Source organism: Petaurus breviceps, unplaced genomic scaffold, assembly GCF_028583685.1.
Source record: "Petaurus breviceps papuanus isolate PSGF00001 unplaced genomic scaffold, PetGlider_PUasm1.0 151, whole genome shotgun sequence".
Taxonomy (NCBI): Eukaryota; Metazoa; Chordata; class Mammalia; order Diprotodontia; family Petauridae; genus Petaurus; species Petaurus breviceps.
Window position 1 is genome coordinate 15,840,629 of NW_027185712.1, and position 18,542 is coordinate 15,859,170.

General features: G+C 39.3%; 1 protein-coding gene across 5 annotated transcripts in view; it reads left to right on the forward strand.

Annotated features, from left to right (window-relative positions):
- The first annotated feature begins 9,264 nt into the window (after positions 1-9,264).
- Positions 9,265-18,542, forward strand: part of RPRD1A (regulation of nuclear pre-mRNA domain containing 1A) — a 98,136-nt gene continuing 88,858 nt past the window's right edge. For 2 of the 5 annotated variants that reach the window (XM_069075878.1, XM_069075915.1), the window contains exon 1: positions 9,268-9,521. In XM_069075878.1, coding sequence (XP_068931979.1) covers positions 9,371-9,521 — 151 coding nt within the window. In that variant the 5' untranslated portion in view covers positions 9,268-9,370. Of the gene's footprint in view, positions 9,522-18,542 lie in introns of all 5 variants that reach the window. The other 3 variants (XM_069075889.1, XM_069075898.1, XM_069075908.1) reach the window with 3 other exon arrangements.

The window sequence follows — 18,542 nt, forward strand, 5'->3', positions numbered from 1 at the left end:
GAGCTGTGTGAGGGGAAGGACACCCCCCCCCCAGAACTTTATTTGAACTCTTGTTTTGAATTGAAGTGGTAATGCTATGTACTTTATGTTTGTTTAAGGCCCAGTGGCCACTTTGGTAACTTTAGTTCTGTACCTTGAAAATGTGACCTAAGAGATGTTTAGTGCTAATTCAAAAGTAAATTGTCTATGCTATGGGCATGAAAGATCTTGGGGCCGAATGTAATGGAAATGCAAATTTAAAGATCTTCCTTGCCCCTAGGCTAAAGTGCACCTGAAGCCTGGGGTGGGAGGCTTGTTTTTCAGTAGATACTTTTTGATTGGCCAGTGGGTCCAAAAGGTTGTTACATTCTCTGAGCCAGGAGAAGGCTATATAAGCCCTGATGTGAGGCTTTGTTTTGGGGGCTCACTTTGAGAAGTGTTCTGTGATTTGATATGGATTCTGGGAAGCTGTTGTCCAGAGTCCCCCCCTTCCCCCCCTTTGAAAAACCCAGATGTTGAAAGCCAAATGTTGATTTGATATGGATGTAATGGCTGGACAATTTGGAAAGCTGTTTACTTGATCTGTTTCTGTCTTGATAATTCTGCCTGTATACTTTGAAGTTCGGGGTGCTGACCTTTTTCCCCTGAACAAGGTAAATGATACATATCTGACTGATTAAAATAAGCTTGTTAACCCCCCCCAAAAAAAAGAAATTAGATTACCTAATCTTGTATTCTGGTTTATATGCTGTTAATTTCTCTTTTAATGCATAAAAAGCTGTACATGGGGGTCCATTGTCAAGCTGAGGAGGCTATTGGCATGCATTGCTTAATATATCAATATGCCTGGAAGGTCAAAGCTTTATTTCCTCAAGTTATTTCAGATTTAACCTGCCCAAATGTAGTGGTTCCACTATTGTCACTGATTAGAATAGTTCAGTGTGCCATCACTGGCAAATACATTTCATTTTATTTCTGTTTGATGCCCTCTTTTCAGTTTTATCTACAAATGTCCTTGGAAGGATCTGGGTTAGCTGTCTTACAAACTTTCTCTGCAGGCTCATTTTGCCTTCAACTGCCTTTCTTTCTTTTGGGAGATTGTATTATTTACAATATTTTACCTCCCTCCCTGATGTTTTATAAATGACCTTAGACTTTAAAAGTGTTGCCCTTAGCAACCACATGTCTAGTTTAGCTCAGAAATCAAGAATTTATTGGCTAAAGTGTGTTTTGGGTTCTTTTGGTCTTTTCATTGTAGTTACTGATGAGGTATGGGCTCTGGAAGCCCCCTCAAGCTCTCCTTGAGTCCTTGAGGTAGAGGCTCTGGGAACCTCCCTTGGATTCTTGATTGAATCATCCCTTTTGATGAGGCAGGTCTGTTGCTAGACTTCCCACCCTTGAACTGGCCTAGCCCACCATTGTTTGTGGTCTCCAGGTGTCTTCCCACCCTTAATCACTCGTTGACCTCATTAACTCCTCCTGAAGACCCTCCCCAGGCTCCTCCTCTAGACCACCCCTGGATTCCTCCCATCTCACAGCATGTGGTGGGAGAGTACCATGGAAGAGTGAGAGGCCATAGAATGCCACAGAAGGGTGAGAGTGCCATAGAATGCCATAGAATGGTGACAGCACCATAGAATGACCTAGCACAGACTTACTCTGTGTCTAATGCAAGCGAACTTTTAATAAATTTTACTTTGGCTAAGAAGACTCAGTTGAATTCATTCGGCAGGACCTGGCGTGTTGGTATTTTGGGGTCTCCAGAGCAACCCTAACCCTCTTAGTGGGTACCCTCTTCAGTTACTGTTGCAGATAGGTGACATTTCCCTTTGTGTTATTAAGTGTATATAATTTGGTAAAATGCTTGTGTGCTTTTATTAAATTTAAAATGGCAGGAAGATTTTTGGGACACCCTGTATATGTGTGTGTAATGGGAATCTGAAAATCTTCCCTGCCCCTTGGCCCCTTGATAGGCTTAAGTGAATCTGAAAACCTTCACTGATTTGAAAATATACTCTGCCCCCTAATAGGCTGAATGTGGTCACATGGAGCCTGTGGGGGAGGCTTGTTTTTCAGGAATGCCCACACCTTGTTACTTTGCGATTGGGCAGTGGGTCAAGAGGGTTGTGACATTCTCTGACCCAGGAGAAGGCTATATATATCTTGATGTGAGGTTTTGCTTTGGGGCTCACTTTGGAAAGAGTTGTGTGATTTGGTCAGATGAGACTGTGGGCAGCCATTGAGCCCCCCAGCTTTGAAAACCCAGATGGTGGTGCTTCCCTCTCTGGTAACTAACTAGGTATGGATGTAATGGTCAGACAGCTGGAAGCCCTGTCTGCTGAATTGTGTTATTTTCTGTTGTAACATCTGTTTATATTCTCTGAAGTTCAGGGTGCTGACTTTTTCCCCTGAAATAGGTAAATGATATATGTTTGACTGACTAAAGTAAGATTGTTAACCCATTTTGAGTTGCTTTCCTTTAGAAAAGCATATCTGAGAACCTGTGCTAGCAGCCATTCTGGGTATGCTAGGGTGCTTGCTGCCACAATGTGTGAGCAAATGTAACAGACATACATAAATAATTGTTTAGATAGAGCTGGGAAGATATATACTGGGAGAAAGAAAAAGAGCATATTTGAACAATTCACTTTTAAGGTTTATTTATTATTACATTTCTTTTATTAGTAGTATTACAAATAAAATTGCCATGCTACCTTAACTTTGGGTAAAAATTAGTGTGAAATATTCAATTCCATATTTATAAAAACTTGGGAATGTACAGTTTAGTAAAATGAAGGTTAATTTTTGTGATTTTGTTTAATTAATTTCCTTATAATAAATAGATGTGATATCTGCGAATGTATCTGTGAATGAGATGGTTTGACAAATGCCACCATGCTTTATAATAGTTCCTATTTTGCATAACTAGTGCATTTTTATATCTTTAATTTAATTTTTAGGTTTTATATTTAATAAATTTGAATTCTTTGTAACTCTATTTGACTAAATATACACTTAAGTTACATACATTAAAATTAGTTTAAAGTTAATGATACTTTTAAAAAAAGCTTTATTTTAGAGGTGGTTAGGTGGCGCAGTGAATAGAGGACTAGCCCTGGAGTCAGGAGGACCTGAGTTCAAATGGAGACTCAGACATTTAACACAAAAACTAACCTTTGGCAAGTCACTTAATCCCAACTACCCTCCAAAAAGAAAAAAAAAAAAAAAGTTTTATTTTGAAGAAACATGACATACTTCCATGAACATTAAGAGGGCTGTTAATGGAACTTATTGATGCCTCTTCCCCATCATGTCAACTTTGGATATAACATCCTCTCCATTTATTGTCCATTACACTCCCAAACAGAATCTTTCCTGGTGACAAAAGGAAAACAAGCAATTAAAGCAACTATATCTAACAACAAATGCAACACTCTGCTCCTATATTCCTATACCTCTCTTTTGATTAGGAGGTATATTTTATTATCTGTTCTTCCAACTAAAAGGGCCTTCAGGAGATATTTTATCATATCCCTGCTTTTATAGTTGAGGTTCAAGGAGCTTGTCTAAGACCACACAGGTGGTAAGTAGTGGAAGCAGAACTTGACCTGAGAACCACTGATTCCGGAAAGAGAGCTCTTTTCACTGTACCCCTGGAGTACAGATTCCTTTACTCAGTTTGGCTTCCTTTTAGTATATTATTATCATCACCAACATTAAAAAAACTGGATCAGGGGCAAGTAGGTGGCACAGTGAATAGAGTATGAGGACCTGAGTTCAAATGTGGTCTCAGACACACTAGCTGTGTGACCTTGGGCAAGTCACTTAACCCCAATTGCCCTGCTTTCCCCCCCTCAAAAAAAAAAGAATACAGGATCTTTTGAGCCCTCTATGACACCTCAGGACTTCTGAGCTCCTGTGTTTCTGGGCTGTACACATCCAAATGTTGTCTCAGGGTTCTGGTTACTGCTGCTTTCTTGGGCTTCCAAGGTCCCCATGATGGGACTTTCTGACCTTGGGGCTTTCTGACCACCCTAGGTCTTAATATGGGGGGACCTCTGATCTTTCTGCCTCCTTATACAGAGCCTCATAGGCTACTATGGGTGGCATCTCAAATGCAAGTCTCTAGCCCCTCCCTGGTTGAATTGGGAAGTTGAGATTGTTTGATATCTTTGGTGCTGATTTACTGGTGGCCTTTTTTTCCTACTGCCCACATGTTTCTGGTTGGTCTTTTTTTTTTTTTTTTGGCAGTTCCAGGGTAAACATGTCACCGTAGTTTCTCATAGGATTTCTTAAACAATTTTTAGTCTAGATCAAATTTCAGGTTTTTGCTGGATTTTGTATGTGGGAACTGAATGGTATCTTACTTTGGTTATATCCTATCCCCATCTTTCAAAGAAACCTTTATTCTCCCTGATAACTTGAATTGAAATGGGTTCCTTCCATGTCTTTTACCTTTTCATCCAGAATAGAGCTCATCTTGCACTTTCTGTATATAAACTGTTACTTGGTCTTGGCAGAAATAAAATGGCATGGCTTGTGCAAGTTATTGCAAAATTACCCTTTATCCTTGACAAAGCATTATCATTCTTGTTGGAAGCTCCCACAGCTAACCTTGACAATCTAGTTGATAAGCCTGTTCCTTAAGGGCTCAGGCTTAATTCATTATGGCAGCCTTCTAATCTTTTCTCCCAGTATGAAGACTCTATCTGTTCAACTGCTTTTCAGGGGCAATTAGTACATTCCTGTCAAGCTCTAACACAAATAATTGTAGCTTCAGGTGTCTTAGGAGGATCAGCCATAGCCAATTACCTAATTACTCCAATTACCTACAATTAACAAGAAGGGTAATTCTAACTCTTCTAATTACCCACTGCTCTCTGCTTTTCTCCCTGGAGATAACTGCATTTCTTGGCTGTTTTGTTCACAAAGTAAACTTTTTGATATCCCTGCCCCTATTTTTCCATATAAATTTTATTATCATTTTACTGAATTCTACAAACTATCCAATTGGTATTGTTTAAAATAATATTACATATACATTAATTTGGCAAATATTGATATTTCCTTTATAGTAGCTACATTGTACAGATAGCAAAACCACCTCCAAAGACTTAGTTCTTCCCTTTTGACAAAATTATTTTATGGCTGTTTTTATAATAATAACTACTAACATTTATATAGTGCCTAATTGGAACCAGGCACTGTGCTAAGCACTTTACAAATGATATCCATTGGAGCCTCACAACAACTCTGGGAGGTAGGTGCTATTATTATTCAATTTTTACAGATGTTGGAAACAGAGGCAGACAGTGTAAGTGACTTATCCAGAGTCACACAGCTAGTAAGTGTACATAGCTAGTAAGGCTAGGCTTGAACTCCAGTCTTTCTGACTCCAGGCCAAAAGCTCTATCCAGTACACCACCTAACTTTAGTTACATCTCACATGTATTTCCTTAGGCTAATGACAGATATTTGATAAACTTTGTTATAATGATAAGTAAATGGAAATTCTTCTATAAACTTATCCCAGAAAGCTCCTTGAAGGCAGGTATTATCCTTTTAACTTTCTTTTATCACCAGCACTTAACACTCTTGCACTTAACCGAAGTTGCCACATAGTAATCTTTTAGTGCATGCTTGTTGACTGATTGATAGATAAAAATGTTTATTTTGGGAAACTAATCTCAAATCCTCTCTTTTTATTAGTCACTAATAATTTAATATTTTTTCTTTCTTGGGTTTCCTTTTACAAAGCAATGTTATTCTTCTTTTTTGTCTTTTTTTTGGGGGGGGAGGGAGGGAAGGTAGGGCAATGGGGGTTAAGTGACTTGCCCAAGGTCACAGGACTAGTTTTTTGTGTTAAGTGTCTGAGTTAGAATTTGAACTCAGGTCCTCCTGATTCCAGGGCCAGTGCTCTATTCACTGTGCCACCTAGCTGCCCCCAAAAATTCTTTAAAAAGACATTTTATTTTTACCCGTGCTACTTCTCTTACCTTTTTTCTTGCCTTTTTTCTTTTTCTTAAAATCTTTTGTTGACAGTATTTTCTTTTTGCATCATTGTTACTTCCCAAATAGAATCTTGCCTTATAATAAAAGCTACCAATGAATACTTAACCTCCAAATCTAATGGAACTACTGGTCACCCTTTTTATCTTGATTCTATTCTCTCTCGTTTTTTTTGTACTGAGTCTCCTCCCTGTTTGACCTCCTTCTATGCCCTCTTTGCTGGCACTGTGACCAGGTTACTGTTCTTGTCATTGATTAGTAGGTGCCAGCCAGCTAGCTAGAAAGCTGGAAGCAGTGCAGTATAGTGCATAAAGTACTGAACGTGGAGTCAGGAAAATTTGGATTTAAAACATGCCTCTGATACTAAATAACTATGTGACCTTGAGCAAGTCACGTAACATCTCCAAGCTTTTATAACATGAAGAGATTGGACTAGATGGCTTTAACCTTCACATCTAAAAAGAGCAGATTCTATTGATGGAGTGGGGTAGAACCACCAGCAAGAGCAGGGAAGGTTTTTTTTAGCAGAGACAGCCTATTTTCCAAATAAGTAGATTCCTTTCACAAAAATGTGATGGGAATGGGAAAAAAGTGACCATCTTTCCCTCCCTGAACAGGGACCTGGGTGTCATTCATTCTTAGAATCATTGACTGCCATCAGAGCTCTTTATCTTCTTTCAGTGGGTAAATGCTGCTAAATGCACAGAATTTTATTTGGAAAAAGACATCAGAAGTGAAATGTCATGGTGCCAAATGGAGCCAGCAGTAACTTGGGAATAATAAAATGAATACCCCCCCCCAAAAAAAAAAAAACAAAACACTCCTCAGCCTATTATTGCTACTGGGATGTAATCAGACAGATAGAACTAAACAAACAAGACCCATTTTTCAAAAGAGGTAGTTAAAAAAATATTTTCCCACTATTATCTAGTGAAATAAATACCTGGATAGATTCTAAAAAATATATTTTGATACTAATGCATTGTTGGAGTTGTGAACTGATACAAACATTCTTGAGAACAATGTGGAACCATGCCCACAGGCTAACCAAACTGTGCATATCCTTTGATTCAGCAATACCACTACTAGGTCTACATCCCAAAGAGAGCATAAAAAAGGGAAAAGGACCTACATGTACAAAAATGTTTATAACAGCATATTTATATATGGTGGCAAAATATTGGAAATTAAGGGGATCCCTATCGATTGGGGAATGGCTGAACAAGTTGTGGTATATGAATGTAATAGAATACTATTGTGGAATAAGAAATGATGAGCAGGCAGGTTTCAGAAAAATTTGGAAAGACTTGTATGAACTGTTATAAAGTGAAATAAGCAGAACCAGGAAAACATTGTACACATTGTGTGATCAACTATGAATGACTTAGCTCTTCTCAGCAACACAATGATCCAAGACAAATTACAAGAAAATGCTATTCTCATCCAGACTGCTGTTTGTCCTTGATTCTCAGAAGAGGACTGTGGCATCAGGGAAGTGATGCCATGACATGCAAGGGAGTTGGATATAAATGAGGGAGGGCTGTGCCAAGTCACTAGCCTCACTTTCTCCTCTGGAGCCACAGGATACAGTGGCAAGATACAGATCAGGATGACTGGAGATGGCTCTGGATGCAGTGAGAGACCTTAGTCTTTTTAAACTAAGGTTTTAACAGGTTTTAGTTTGACTGAGATCTAGTCAGTGATTAAGGCTAGGTAAGAAATGAGGCAAATAATGGCCTCTTTACCAAGTAAAAAAAAAAAAATCAGTCAGGGAGGGAAAGCCCTCAGGGTTTCTGGCCTAGAGAAAACAATTGCTATTTAACACTGACTCTGAGCCAATCAAGGTCCAAATAGTGACCAAGTCGGGCTTGACCTGGGACCTGTTGTTGACCAATGAGAGCCAGAGTGATTTAGGTTTAAAGCATGATCCATAAGGAAAAAAAAAGGTTTCACAGATCAAAATTTATTTTCTTTGGGCACATCCAGATAAAGGACTGATAGACCTTGAATGCTATGTGTGTGTGGTTTTTTTTCCCTTTTGACCTCTTTCTTCCTTCACAACTGTGACTAATATGGAAAGATGTTTTATGTGATTGTGCATATATAACCTGTATCAAATTGCATGCCTGTTTAGGAAGAGGGAAGGGCAGAGAGGGAGAGAGAAAAATTTGGAACTCAAACTGTTGTAAAAATGAATGCTAAAAATTGTCTTTACATATGGGGGGAAAATGCTATTTTAAAAAAATTCTTAAAAAAGATTCCTAAAGTTATGGTCATTACTTCACACAGTACCAACTTTTAAAATTCCACAGATAAAATGAAGTTTTTTTTTTTTAAATGAATTGTTTTGAAGAATAATTCTGAAGTACTTCCATCAGAATCATCCTAGAACAAGTTTTATTGTGGATCTGAGACAGTTCTTAAAGGTCAGTCTAGCAGAGTAACAAGGCTGACCAAACTGGAAAGTTTTTTGATTATGAATGAGCCTGTTTTCCTTAGAAGATCTGCAATCTGCATTAGGAAGTAGTGATCGTAGCCAAGAAGTCTTTTAAGAATTCTTTAAATAAAATGTTATTGATGTAATGTATCAATTTTTATTGATTATTAACAGTACCAAAATTTCTCCAGCTATACTTTGGTATATCTCTACTTATTAATGGGGCTAAACTTCATACTAATTGACTCAAAGATTCCACTACTAGGCTTACATTTCAAACCTTGATCATACATTCAGTATTTAATTAACATAAGACACCCTTTCATTCATATTTCATTGAAAGCTATACCATTCTAGTGACATTTTTTCAAATTGCTGGCTAATTTTTGCGATTGAGTTAAAAAAAAATTCAGAGCTAGTGTTCTTTAAACTTTAGGTGCTTAATGGATGTGTGGCGTCGAAGAGTTTACAAAAATTTGGTCACAGGCTACCCAAATCCTAACTGTCCTGAAAATTTCCAGAGTTAAAAAGCTTCACGCACACTTAAGCCCCCTAGAGTTGGATCCTCAGGTACCGCCCACTTGTCTCCTGGGGGGAAGCTCCTGGAGCGCCACGTGCTTCCCAGCTTTGCGCCCCGCGCAGGCGCGCCCGCTCGTCCGGCCTTTAGGAGGGAGTACAGCCCCGCCCCTTCCGAGGGCCCCAGTGCATGCTGGGAAGAGGGTGGCAGCTACCCGCCTGTCTATGTCACTGCCGGTTGGGGCGCCATCTTGCTCTTGCTTGCGTCTGTGGTGGGGTTGGATGGGACTGTGGCGGCGGCGGCGGCGGCGGTGGCGGTGGTAAGGGGGCGGCGCGCTGGTGCCCGGGCCTGGCGAGCCCCTCCTCCCCGCGGGCTCCGCGGCGTGTCGGGCGCCGGACGCTGGGCGGCGGGGGTGCCGGGCTGAGGGGATGTCCGCCTTCTCGGAGGCGGCGCTGGAGAAGAAGCTGTCGGAGTTGAGCAACTCACAGCAGAGCGTGCAGACGCTGTCTCTGTGGCTGATCCACCACCGCAAGCACTCGCGGCCCATCGTCACCGTGTGGGAGAGGGAGCTGCGCAAGGGTGAGTGAGGCCCCGCCGCCGGCCGGCCGCGACCAGGCCGCCTCCTGCTCCTTCTCTCTCCTCCTCCTCCTTTTTCATCTTCCTCCTCCCTTCCCTCGCTTCTTCTGTCTCCTGCTCCCCTCCTTCGCCTCATTCCTTCTTCTCCTTCCACCTTCTCTTCCTTCTCTCCTTCCTCCTCCTTTTTTTCTTTCTCCTCCCCCTTCATCCTTCCCCTCCTTCCTTTTCTTCCTCTTCCTCCTCCTCTTTTTTCTTCTTTCTCCTTCCCCCTCTCTCTTTCACCTTCAGCTGCTGTTGATGCCGCCGCCGCCTCCTTTCTTCTTCCCTCCCTTCCCTTCCCTGGCTCCTCGGCTTTTCCCCGGTGTTCCTCGGGGTCCCCAAGAGAACTTGGAAAGTGCACCCCTGACGCCTCCTGCCTGAGGATCTGGGAGCAGCGAAGCCCCGAGGCCCAGAGGACCAAGTGTGGAGCAGCTGGCCATTGCACGTTCTTGCTCGCGCCCCTGCAAAACTGGGGCCAGTCCGAATAAATGCTCGTGTAAGAAGCGATTCACGGCGTGATTCTGGGAGCCGCATCCCGCCCTGGGTGCTAGGACTTAGGCGGGATGAGTTCTGTTTTCCTGCAGCGCTTTTTTCAGTGGAGAGGTCAAGCAGAACTGGACCATATGTCCAAAAGGGAGCAAAGGTAGGGGGGCTAGTGCTGGCGTGAAGGAAGCTTGCGGTGCTGAGTTGTTTACATTATGTTTCCGATTCTTTTAACATCACACCCAGCCTCAGAGCGTTGTTTTACAAAACTGCGCCTAAAAAGCTTTAAGGTAAAGTAGCGGGGGTTTCTGTGGTCAGTGCAAGGGTCAAAAACTATGTTTAACTTTACAGAAAGAAACTAGCTTGATAGAATTAGTTGTATGTTGATTCAAGTATTCAAAGTTATCCGAGTAAGATATAATTTTGGAGCCTTATTCTAACTCTTTGAGTAGAGTAGTATGTTATGTCCTGAGGGTAGCTTGGTTCCAATAATTGTTAACCAAAACGATAGCTACTGAACAAATTTGCTTATTTCTTAGGTTTAGAGTTTTAAGGGAACTTAAGAGTCCATTTAGTTCAGCCCCTCTCATTTTACAGATGAGGAAACTGAGGCCATATAGATTAATTTTCACTTCACTTTAATACATCTTAAGTACCTACTATGTTCCATGCAATATATTAAGTAATGGGGATGCAAAAATAGGCAAAATCCTCGACCTCAAGGAGCTTGCCCTCTAATGAGGGAGACAGCAAGCAAACAAATATATACAGATCAAAGATTACTACTGTCACATAATTAACAACTTACAGTTAAGACTTGGCCATATAGGCTTCTGGTTTCCAAACCCAGAGAGTGCTCTTTTCCACTGTACTTTGGCCTTTTTAAGATTAAAGGAAGCATCCTTTTAAAATTAAAAAAAAATTTGTTAAACTTTTAATAAAACTGATGAATTGAAATGAATGTTCATTTACTTATATGGAAGTTATATGATTTTTTTGTAATTATTACTTGACCTAAGATGTTCACAATGTACTAGGTGCCACATGTGACCTAATTAAGCTGTTTTGTATTTTTTCAAAACATTCTGCATTTTAATTCTGTATTTGTTTCTTATTTGGTTTTGATTGAAAAATAGGTGCAAGCATTTTTTAGATTTATATACTAGTCTGTTTCATACATTTGTGTCCCTGGCTTTACCTATTTCACTGTGGACAATTTTGTTTTTGTATACTTTTGTTTACATTTTGTTTGGTGAGAATACATTTTTTCATACATATGGCTTGTAACCCTCAAAAGTTGCTTACTTTTATGTGTAAAACATTCAAAGACCATGGTTTGCCTCATACATGTGTTTATTAATGAAATCAAAATAATTTTGAGACAGTGGAACTACAACACAGAATGCCAGTATTTACTTAGGCCATATGCTAGAAAAATATGTAGCTTGTCTGTGTAATTTTTCTTAATTGCTTTGGAATTTTCAGGTAAATGAGGGTTTGTTACTTGTTAGCTATTTTTTTCTTGGAAGACACATATTACTTAATAGCAGTACTAATAGGATCAGACTTATGAAACAGTCAAATGAAGTAGGTGTGTTGTAGGGGATAGAGCCCCAGATCTGAAGTTAGCAAGACCCATCTTCAAATGTGACAACAGACACTTAATAGCTGTGTGACCCAGGGCAAATCACTTAACCTCTTGTCTTCCTCAGTTTCCTCATTTGTTAAATGGGGATAATTATAACACCTACTTTCAGGGTTGTTGAGGATTCAGTGAGATATTTGTAAAATGCTTTGCAAACCTTAAAAAGTGCTGTATAAATGCTAGCTTTTATTGATGATGATGTTGCTGTTTGACACTTATAAAATTCTGTACATAATTGTCATTTGAACCTTAACAGCCCTCTAGGTTTGCTGAACAGATGAGGAAATAGAGGGAGACAGGGGTTAAGTAACTTGCATTGCTAGTGTGAGAGATGGCACTAAAACTGAGGTTTTCCTGATCCAGGTAAACTGTACCGTGCTATCTCAGAGTTTGGAGCTATATAATTTGGTGAATTGGAGGAGATCAGGAGGTTTGGCTTCCTTATAGTTTGTTGTGGTGTGTTTCCATAATGCCATTACATATGCCATACAGGTCATAGGCATTCAGTAAATGGGAACTGAAAATGGTCTTATTTTTGACCTCTTATGTGTTACTGGGACCTGAAAGCACTACACTAGTTTAACCAATTATATTGGCAACTTGGTAACAGGATTACACATTTATTTGTTTTAGTCTGTCATGTAAAGGCATGACCTTAGTGAAATACAATTAAATCTCAATTATCTTTGTGTAGTTTATCCATATTAGAGGCAGATTATGTAACCAGAAATACATTTGGCCCTATAACATGGGGAGTTTCTTCTACCCACCTTAATTGGGCCTCCATAGGTCCCTCCAGTTTCTTTTTATTAGCTGTGGGATCTCAAAACCTGACATAACTGCCTCAGTTGCCATTTGTTAGATTGAGATAATGATTGGTGTTAATGAAGGGAAAAGATAATTTTAGTAACTTTTGCTTCTTTTCTCCCCTTAGACCAGATTGTCTCAAATGTAAAGGAAGATATCTTCTGGGGTTTTGCAACTCTTCTTGGTTTTTTGTCATCACATAGTTTACCTAGAGTGCAGATAGCAACTAAAATGGAAGCTGGCACTTCCTGAGAAATAAAGGTGGGAGTGTTTATTAGAGTTTCTGGGTGGACTGTGATTGTAGGGGGATGGTAATTCCCATTTATGTATTGCTTTAAGATTTTACGAGATGCATTCAAGATAACAAAATGGACTAATTTTGAATTGCATGACTAATTTACTGTATCATTCATACATCTTCTTGGATTCTCCTGCCTGGTTCAGTAAGTACATTATTGAGTTTATCTCTGGGTAATTTATTGTTTTCATTTGTGCTCTGGTCAATTTTTCAGCCTTGAAGTCACTCAGTTAAACAGGTTTCCATACTACTGTCCCAGTGGAGAGCTCTCTGTTCCTCTAACCCTTTGACTTAACCTGTTGAGTTTTATTGGCCCTCAATTACTCCAACTAATAAACCAAGAGAACTTGATGGGAATTGGTTTTACTCTAAGAGAAAGAACTTTACCTAGGATGATTACTGTAGTAGGAATAATAACTATTCATTTGAGTCAAGTTACAGGGAAACTGGTGGCTTCTTGGGTAAAAGAGGAGATAAATTGGTATTGGTCTTTGTAGAGGAGAAATCCTTTTGATAAATCTACTTTAATAGTGTAATATATGTGATCTTTTAACTGAAACCTTGTCTTTAAGGGACAGTCAGATCTACAGCTGCAGCTTTCTACCTGTACTTTCATCAACTGAAGATGTCAGTGATCTCTTTCTGCGTAGCATCTAATACATTGTTTCCTTGGAAATTGGGAAGATTTCTTGAAATTCAGGTTTCTCCACTTAAATTTTCTATGTTATGGATTGGTTTGACCTTATATCAATAGACATGTGATGTATTTTTTCTGTGGGTATGGATCACAATCTGTCTATACTTTATCTTTTGCAGTTATTTCCTGTATTCTTTCACAGGTCTTCAACAAGGATCCATCCCTTGTAGACTTTCTAAAGATGATTTCCAGTTTTGCAGCATTCAGTGATAGAAAGTTTCTATTACTAGTGTTTGGTACCCTGAAGGAATGTCATTTTTGACATTAATGTAAAGTTTGTCTTCAGCCTTAACTTTAGAGCCACATGTGTCATAAAAATAGCTGAGAGTTTTCACTAAAACCTTAAAGCCAGCTGCTAACATTTTTTTTTACATATATTTTGCCTGCCCTGTCTTAGAAACATAGACACATTCAGTTCAACAAACATTAAATATCTATTCTATATGAGGCACTGTTTTATGAAGTGAAGGGAAAAAACTTTCCTATTCTGAAGGAATTTATATTCCTTCTGGGGGATTTGATATGTATACAGTTATGTATAATAAAAAGTAGGAGGTAAAGAGGGAAAAGGAGAGGTCAGAGTACTCTTGGAATGTTTAAGGAGGCTAGTGGAATAGCTGTGAAAGGACTTGTAGGACTTAGATATTTATTTAGATATTTAAGTGTTGTTTGGTGAGGTTGACTATAGCAGGGAAGGTTGCAATGTAGAAATTATGAAATTATGTGGAAATTAGATGAGATAGGGCACTGGATACTGTATCAATAATGTCTACTTCAAACATCCAGGGAAGCAGAAGTTGGGGCCATAGCCTGATGATTTTTTCTTTTAAGAAATTTTAAGAATTACATTTTAAGAAAATTTAAGAAATTTTTTTCTTTTAAGAAAAAATAAGTTTTTTTTTCGCCTGCCTTACCCCCATAGGGGTGGGGTGGGGAACAATCAAAATGAAACAGATTTGTATAATCAAATTTCTTGCATTGGCTTTTTCTAAAAGTGTTTCTCATTTCTACATCTTCTCTGATACTCTTTTAGGAAGTGGGATAGTATGCTTCATCATTAGTGTGGAATTCTGATTGGATATTGCATTGATCAGAATTGATCAATTTGTCTTTACTAATTTAGGAATCATGGATTACCTTTTTAAATATTTTTTATGTCAAGTGGGTACCCTATTAAATTTTCTCATAACAAAGAAAAACTGTCTTTCTCATATTATCTTAATGATCTTATTAATTTTAATTAAAAAGTGAAGGCCAAAGTGAAATCAGTTATTTTGCAGGTCGCTTCTTTTTTTCATTACTCAAATTAGTTTCTTTGGGAGTTTGGAAAGTTGTTTTTTCCTTTACTAATTCAGAAAACTATTGGATTCCTGTTGCTTCAAAATAATAAAATAACAAACTCCTCGGTTTGAAATTTAAAGCCTGTCACAGTCTTACTTCAAACTCCTTTTCGAGCCTTATTACATATACATCATTCCCCTTGAGGGTACTCTACCTCTAGCCAAACTGGCCTATTTGCTGTTTCTTAATTGTGCCATTCTGTTTCACTTTTTATGCCTTTTTTTTTTTATGATTTTTTTTTTCCCTGCTGACCTCCATTCTAGAATCTCCAATTGCCTGTTGGACATCTTGAACTCAGTGTCATGATCTTAAACTCATCATGTTCAAAATTAAACTTTCCCTTCTCCAAATCTTCCCTTTTCCTAAACTTCCTATTATTGTTGAGAACACTGCCATTTTCCCAATCAGGTTTATAATCTTAAGTGTTATCCTTGATTCTCTCCTCTGTCTTGGTGTAATATAATGCCAAGGAAAGGCAACTTCCCAAGGTTCAGAATACCAGCATAGGTGCTCTCCATTTTATTCAGTGACAAACCAAGAACAGAGAAGATCAAAACATGACATCATTCAAAATACAGCATTTACTAAGGGTGATTAAATAATCAAATAAGTACTACCCCACCCCAGGACCTTCCATTCATTCAATCAATTACAAAGTCCCCCTGTTCTAAATACTTCTCCACCCCTAGGCTATACCTTCATTTAGTCTACCACAAAGCCCATCTTCTCAAATGGAGATTAGTTTCCAAACATAAGTAAAATACATTCATTTGCTCAACCATAGAACACAAAAAGGTCAAAAGTTCCCCACCCCTGGATCACAATTGAATCTACCCCAGAGTTACATCAAGTTTAAGCACAGCACTTAATACCCAAATGGAGTTCTTTTCTTCATCTTGACACAAGAGGCAAGTTCTCAGCAATCTTAGTTCCTGGGGAGACAAGGCTTAGGCAAGGCCATAAGATACATTGCCAGTCTCTTCATTAATTCATCCTCTGTCTGTAGAACAGTCCTAGAACCCCTGAAAAAATTAGCAAAACCCTCTCCCAGGATTTCTGTAAACATACAACAAGAAAATCCTTCTTCAGGGCTTCTGAACCAACAGAAAGGTTCCCAGACCCCTGCAACAACAGCACTGTCCTTCACCAGTGGACAGTATTCACTCTGTCTGCAGGACAGTCTCCAGACCCCTGCAACAACAGCACTGTCCTTCACCAGTGGACAGTATTCACTCTGTCTGCAGGACAGTCTCAGGATCTCTTAGCCAACAGCCAGGTTCCAGGACTTCTTCAACAAAAGGACTGTCTTTCACCAGTGGACAAATCTGGCAAAACAACATCAAAACAGACAGACAAAGTACCAGCAAAACAGCCATGTCTCCTCAGTCCTTGGCAGCTCAGGGGGCAGGTCTCAAAAGTCCAGGGCAATTCAAAGTAGCCCCCAGCAATCCTTCTCAGTCTCTCTCTCTGCCTCCACGAGGTGCTGCTTCCAAAAAGTTCTTCTGCCTCTCTCTTGTGTCTCTCCAAATCTACCAGCTCCTCCCAGTTCAGGACTCTCTTTTCACATCAACAAGTCCATCCCACAGGTGGGATTAACAAGCTCTGGGTTTTAACACAATCAATTTGAAAAACTAAGCCAATACAGGGGAATCTTTAAATGCCATTACTATCACACTTGGTCTCTCCATATGTCTTTCTCATATCCTTCTTCCCCTTTCCTTTCCCCATCTCTTTTATCCCTCACCTCCCTCTCTGTTCCTCACATCCAATCTATTGCTAATACTTGTAATTTTACCTCTGTAACATCTCTCCATTATGCTTCATTCTTCTAGCACTGCCACCACTGGTGCAGGCCTTCATCACCTTATGGTCATTTATTGTAATAGTCTACTGGTTAATCTGCTTGCAGCAAGACTCTTTAATATAATCTGTCCTCCACTCAGCTGTCAAAGTAATCTTCCTGACCATGTCATTCCTGTTCTCAAAAATGCAGTATAGCTATTATTAATAAACTCTAGTGACTCCCCAATACTCCTAGGAACAAATATAAAATCCTGTGTTTCTCATGTTCAAAGGTGAGAGCCTTTCTTCATAACCTGGCATCTCCTACTTTTCCATTCATCTTACCTTACATCAGCCTTAATGTACATTGATCTAGTGACCCTGGCCTCCTTGCTTTTTTTCAGACAAGACAATCCTTGTCTTGACTCCAGGAATTTTTGCTGCCTTTCCCCATACTCTCCTTCCTCATCTCTGTCTCCTGGCTTCCACAGCTTCCTTTAAGTTCCAGTTTAAATTCCACCTTCTACAGAAGGCCTTTCCTAATCCTTCTTAATTATAGTGCATTCAATCTATTGATTTTTTTCCCCCCTAATTTATCTTGTATATAATTTGACTGTATATAGTTACTTGCATGTTGTTTCCACCATAAGAGTGTGGTCTCCTCCAGAGCAGATGCTTTATACCTGTTTTTTACTTTTTTTGTGTGTGTTTAGTGCTTAGCAGTGTCTGTCACATATGAGGTGCTTAATAAATGTTTAATATCCTATTGATTGACCATCTCTTCGACCTGTCATCCTATAGATCTTTTCCATTTTATAGCCAAATTCCTAAAAAAAACCCCAATCTTTAAAAAAAGAAAGGAAAAACTGTCTATGCTCATTACCTCTATTTCCTCTCCCTGTCACTTTTCAAGCCCCTTGTCTGATCTCATAATTTAGCTAGCTAAAACTGCTCTCTCCAAAGTTACCAGTGACCTTTTAATTGTCAAATCCAGGGGGTTTCTTGACCTATGCAGCATTTGACACTTTTGACTGCCCTCTCTATTCCTAGATACTCTCACCTCTTTCTTTGAGTGTTTGTGATACATCTTGGTTTTCATACTTATGTGACTTCACTGGATTATTATTCACATCCTGGCTCTTAATTGTGGTTGTACACCAAGTGTCTGTGATAGTAGTTATTCTTCTCTCTATGTGATTTCATTGGCTCCTATGGGTTCAGTTAACAAACCTGAAAGGGACCTTATGTATTATCAAGTTTAACTTTGTCTTTTTTTAATAGATGGGAAAACTAAGATTTAGGGAAGTTACAATTTGTACAAGGTCCCAGAGATAACATTGAAACAGGCCTTGGATTAGACCTTGGGCAACAAGCAAGTCAAAGGCATTTTTTTAAGTGTTTACTGTGTTTAACACTGGGGATACAAATACTAGCAAGAAAGAAAGACTGTCCTTCCCCTTAAATAACTTCTATATCCTGAGAGGTTAGGGAGGAGGAGGTTGTAACAACACACAAAGGGGAGCTGAAAAGCGGGGGTGGGGGTGGGGGTTGGGGAGAACTTAAAGTCTGGAAAGTCTTGCTGGGATAATTGAACATTGGCTGACCTGGGTCCTTCCTCCAGTGGGTTTAAACTGATTTCCTGACTCGGTTCTTTCCACAAAGCCTTTATTTACAAAATAAAATGTATTGTATCTAGCCAACTGGCTCTAATTTAGGCTTTTGGCCAATGGCTCTGGTCATTCTGTTCTAAGAACATTTATTAAGGACCTATTATGCATTGGTGACATAAAGCCCTAAACAAACACAATCCCTTCCCTCAAGAATTTACATTCTATTTGGAGGACACAGCATGGAAATACATACATATACTGTATATGATAATTTTGGAGGGAAAGAACACTAGGAGTTGAGGTCTTAAAAGGCTTCACTGAG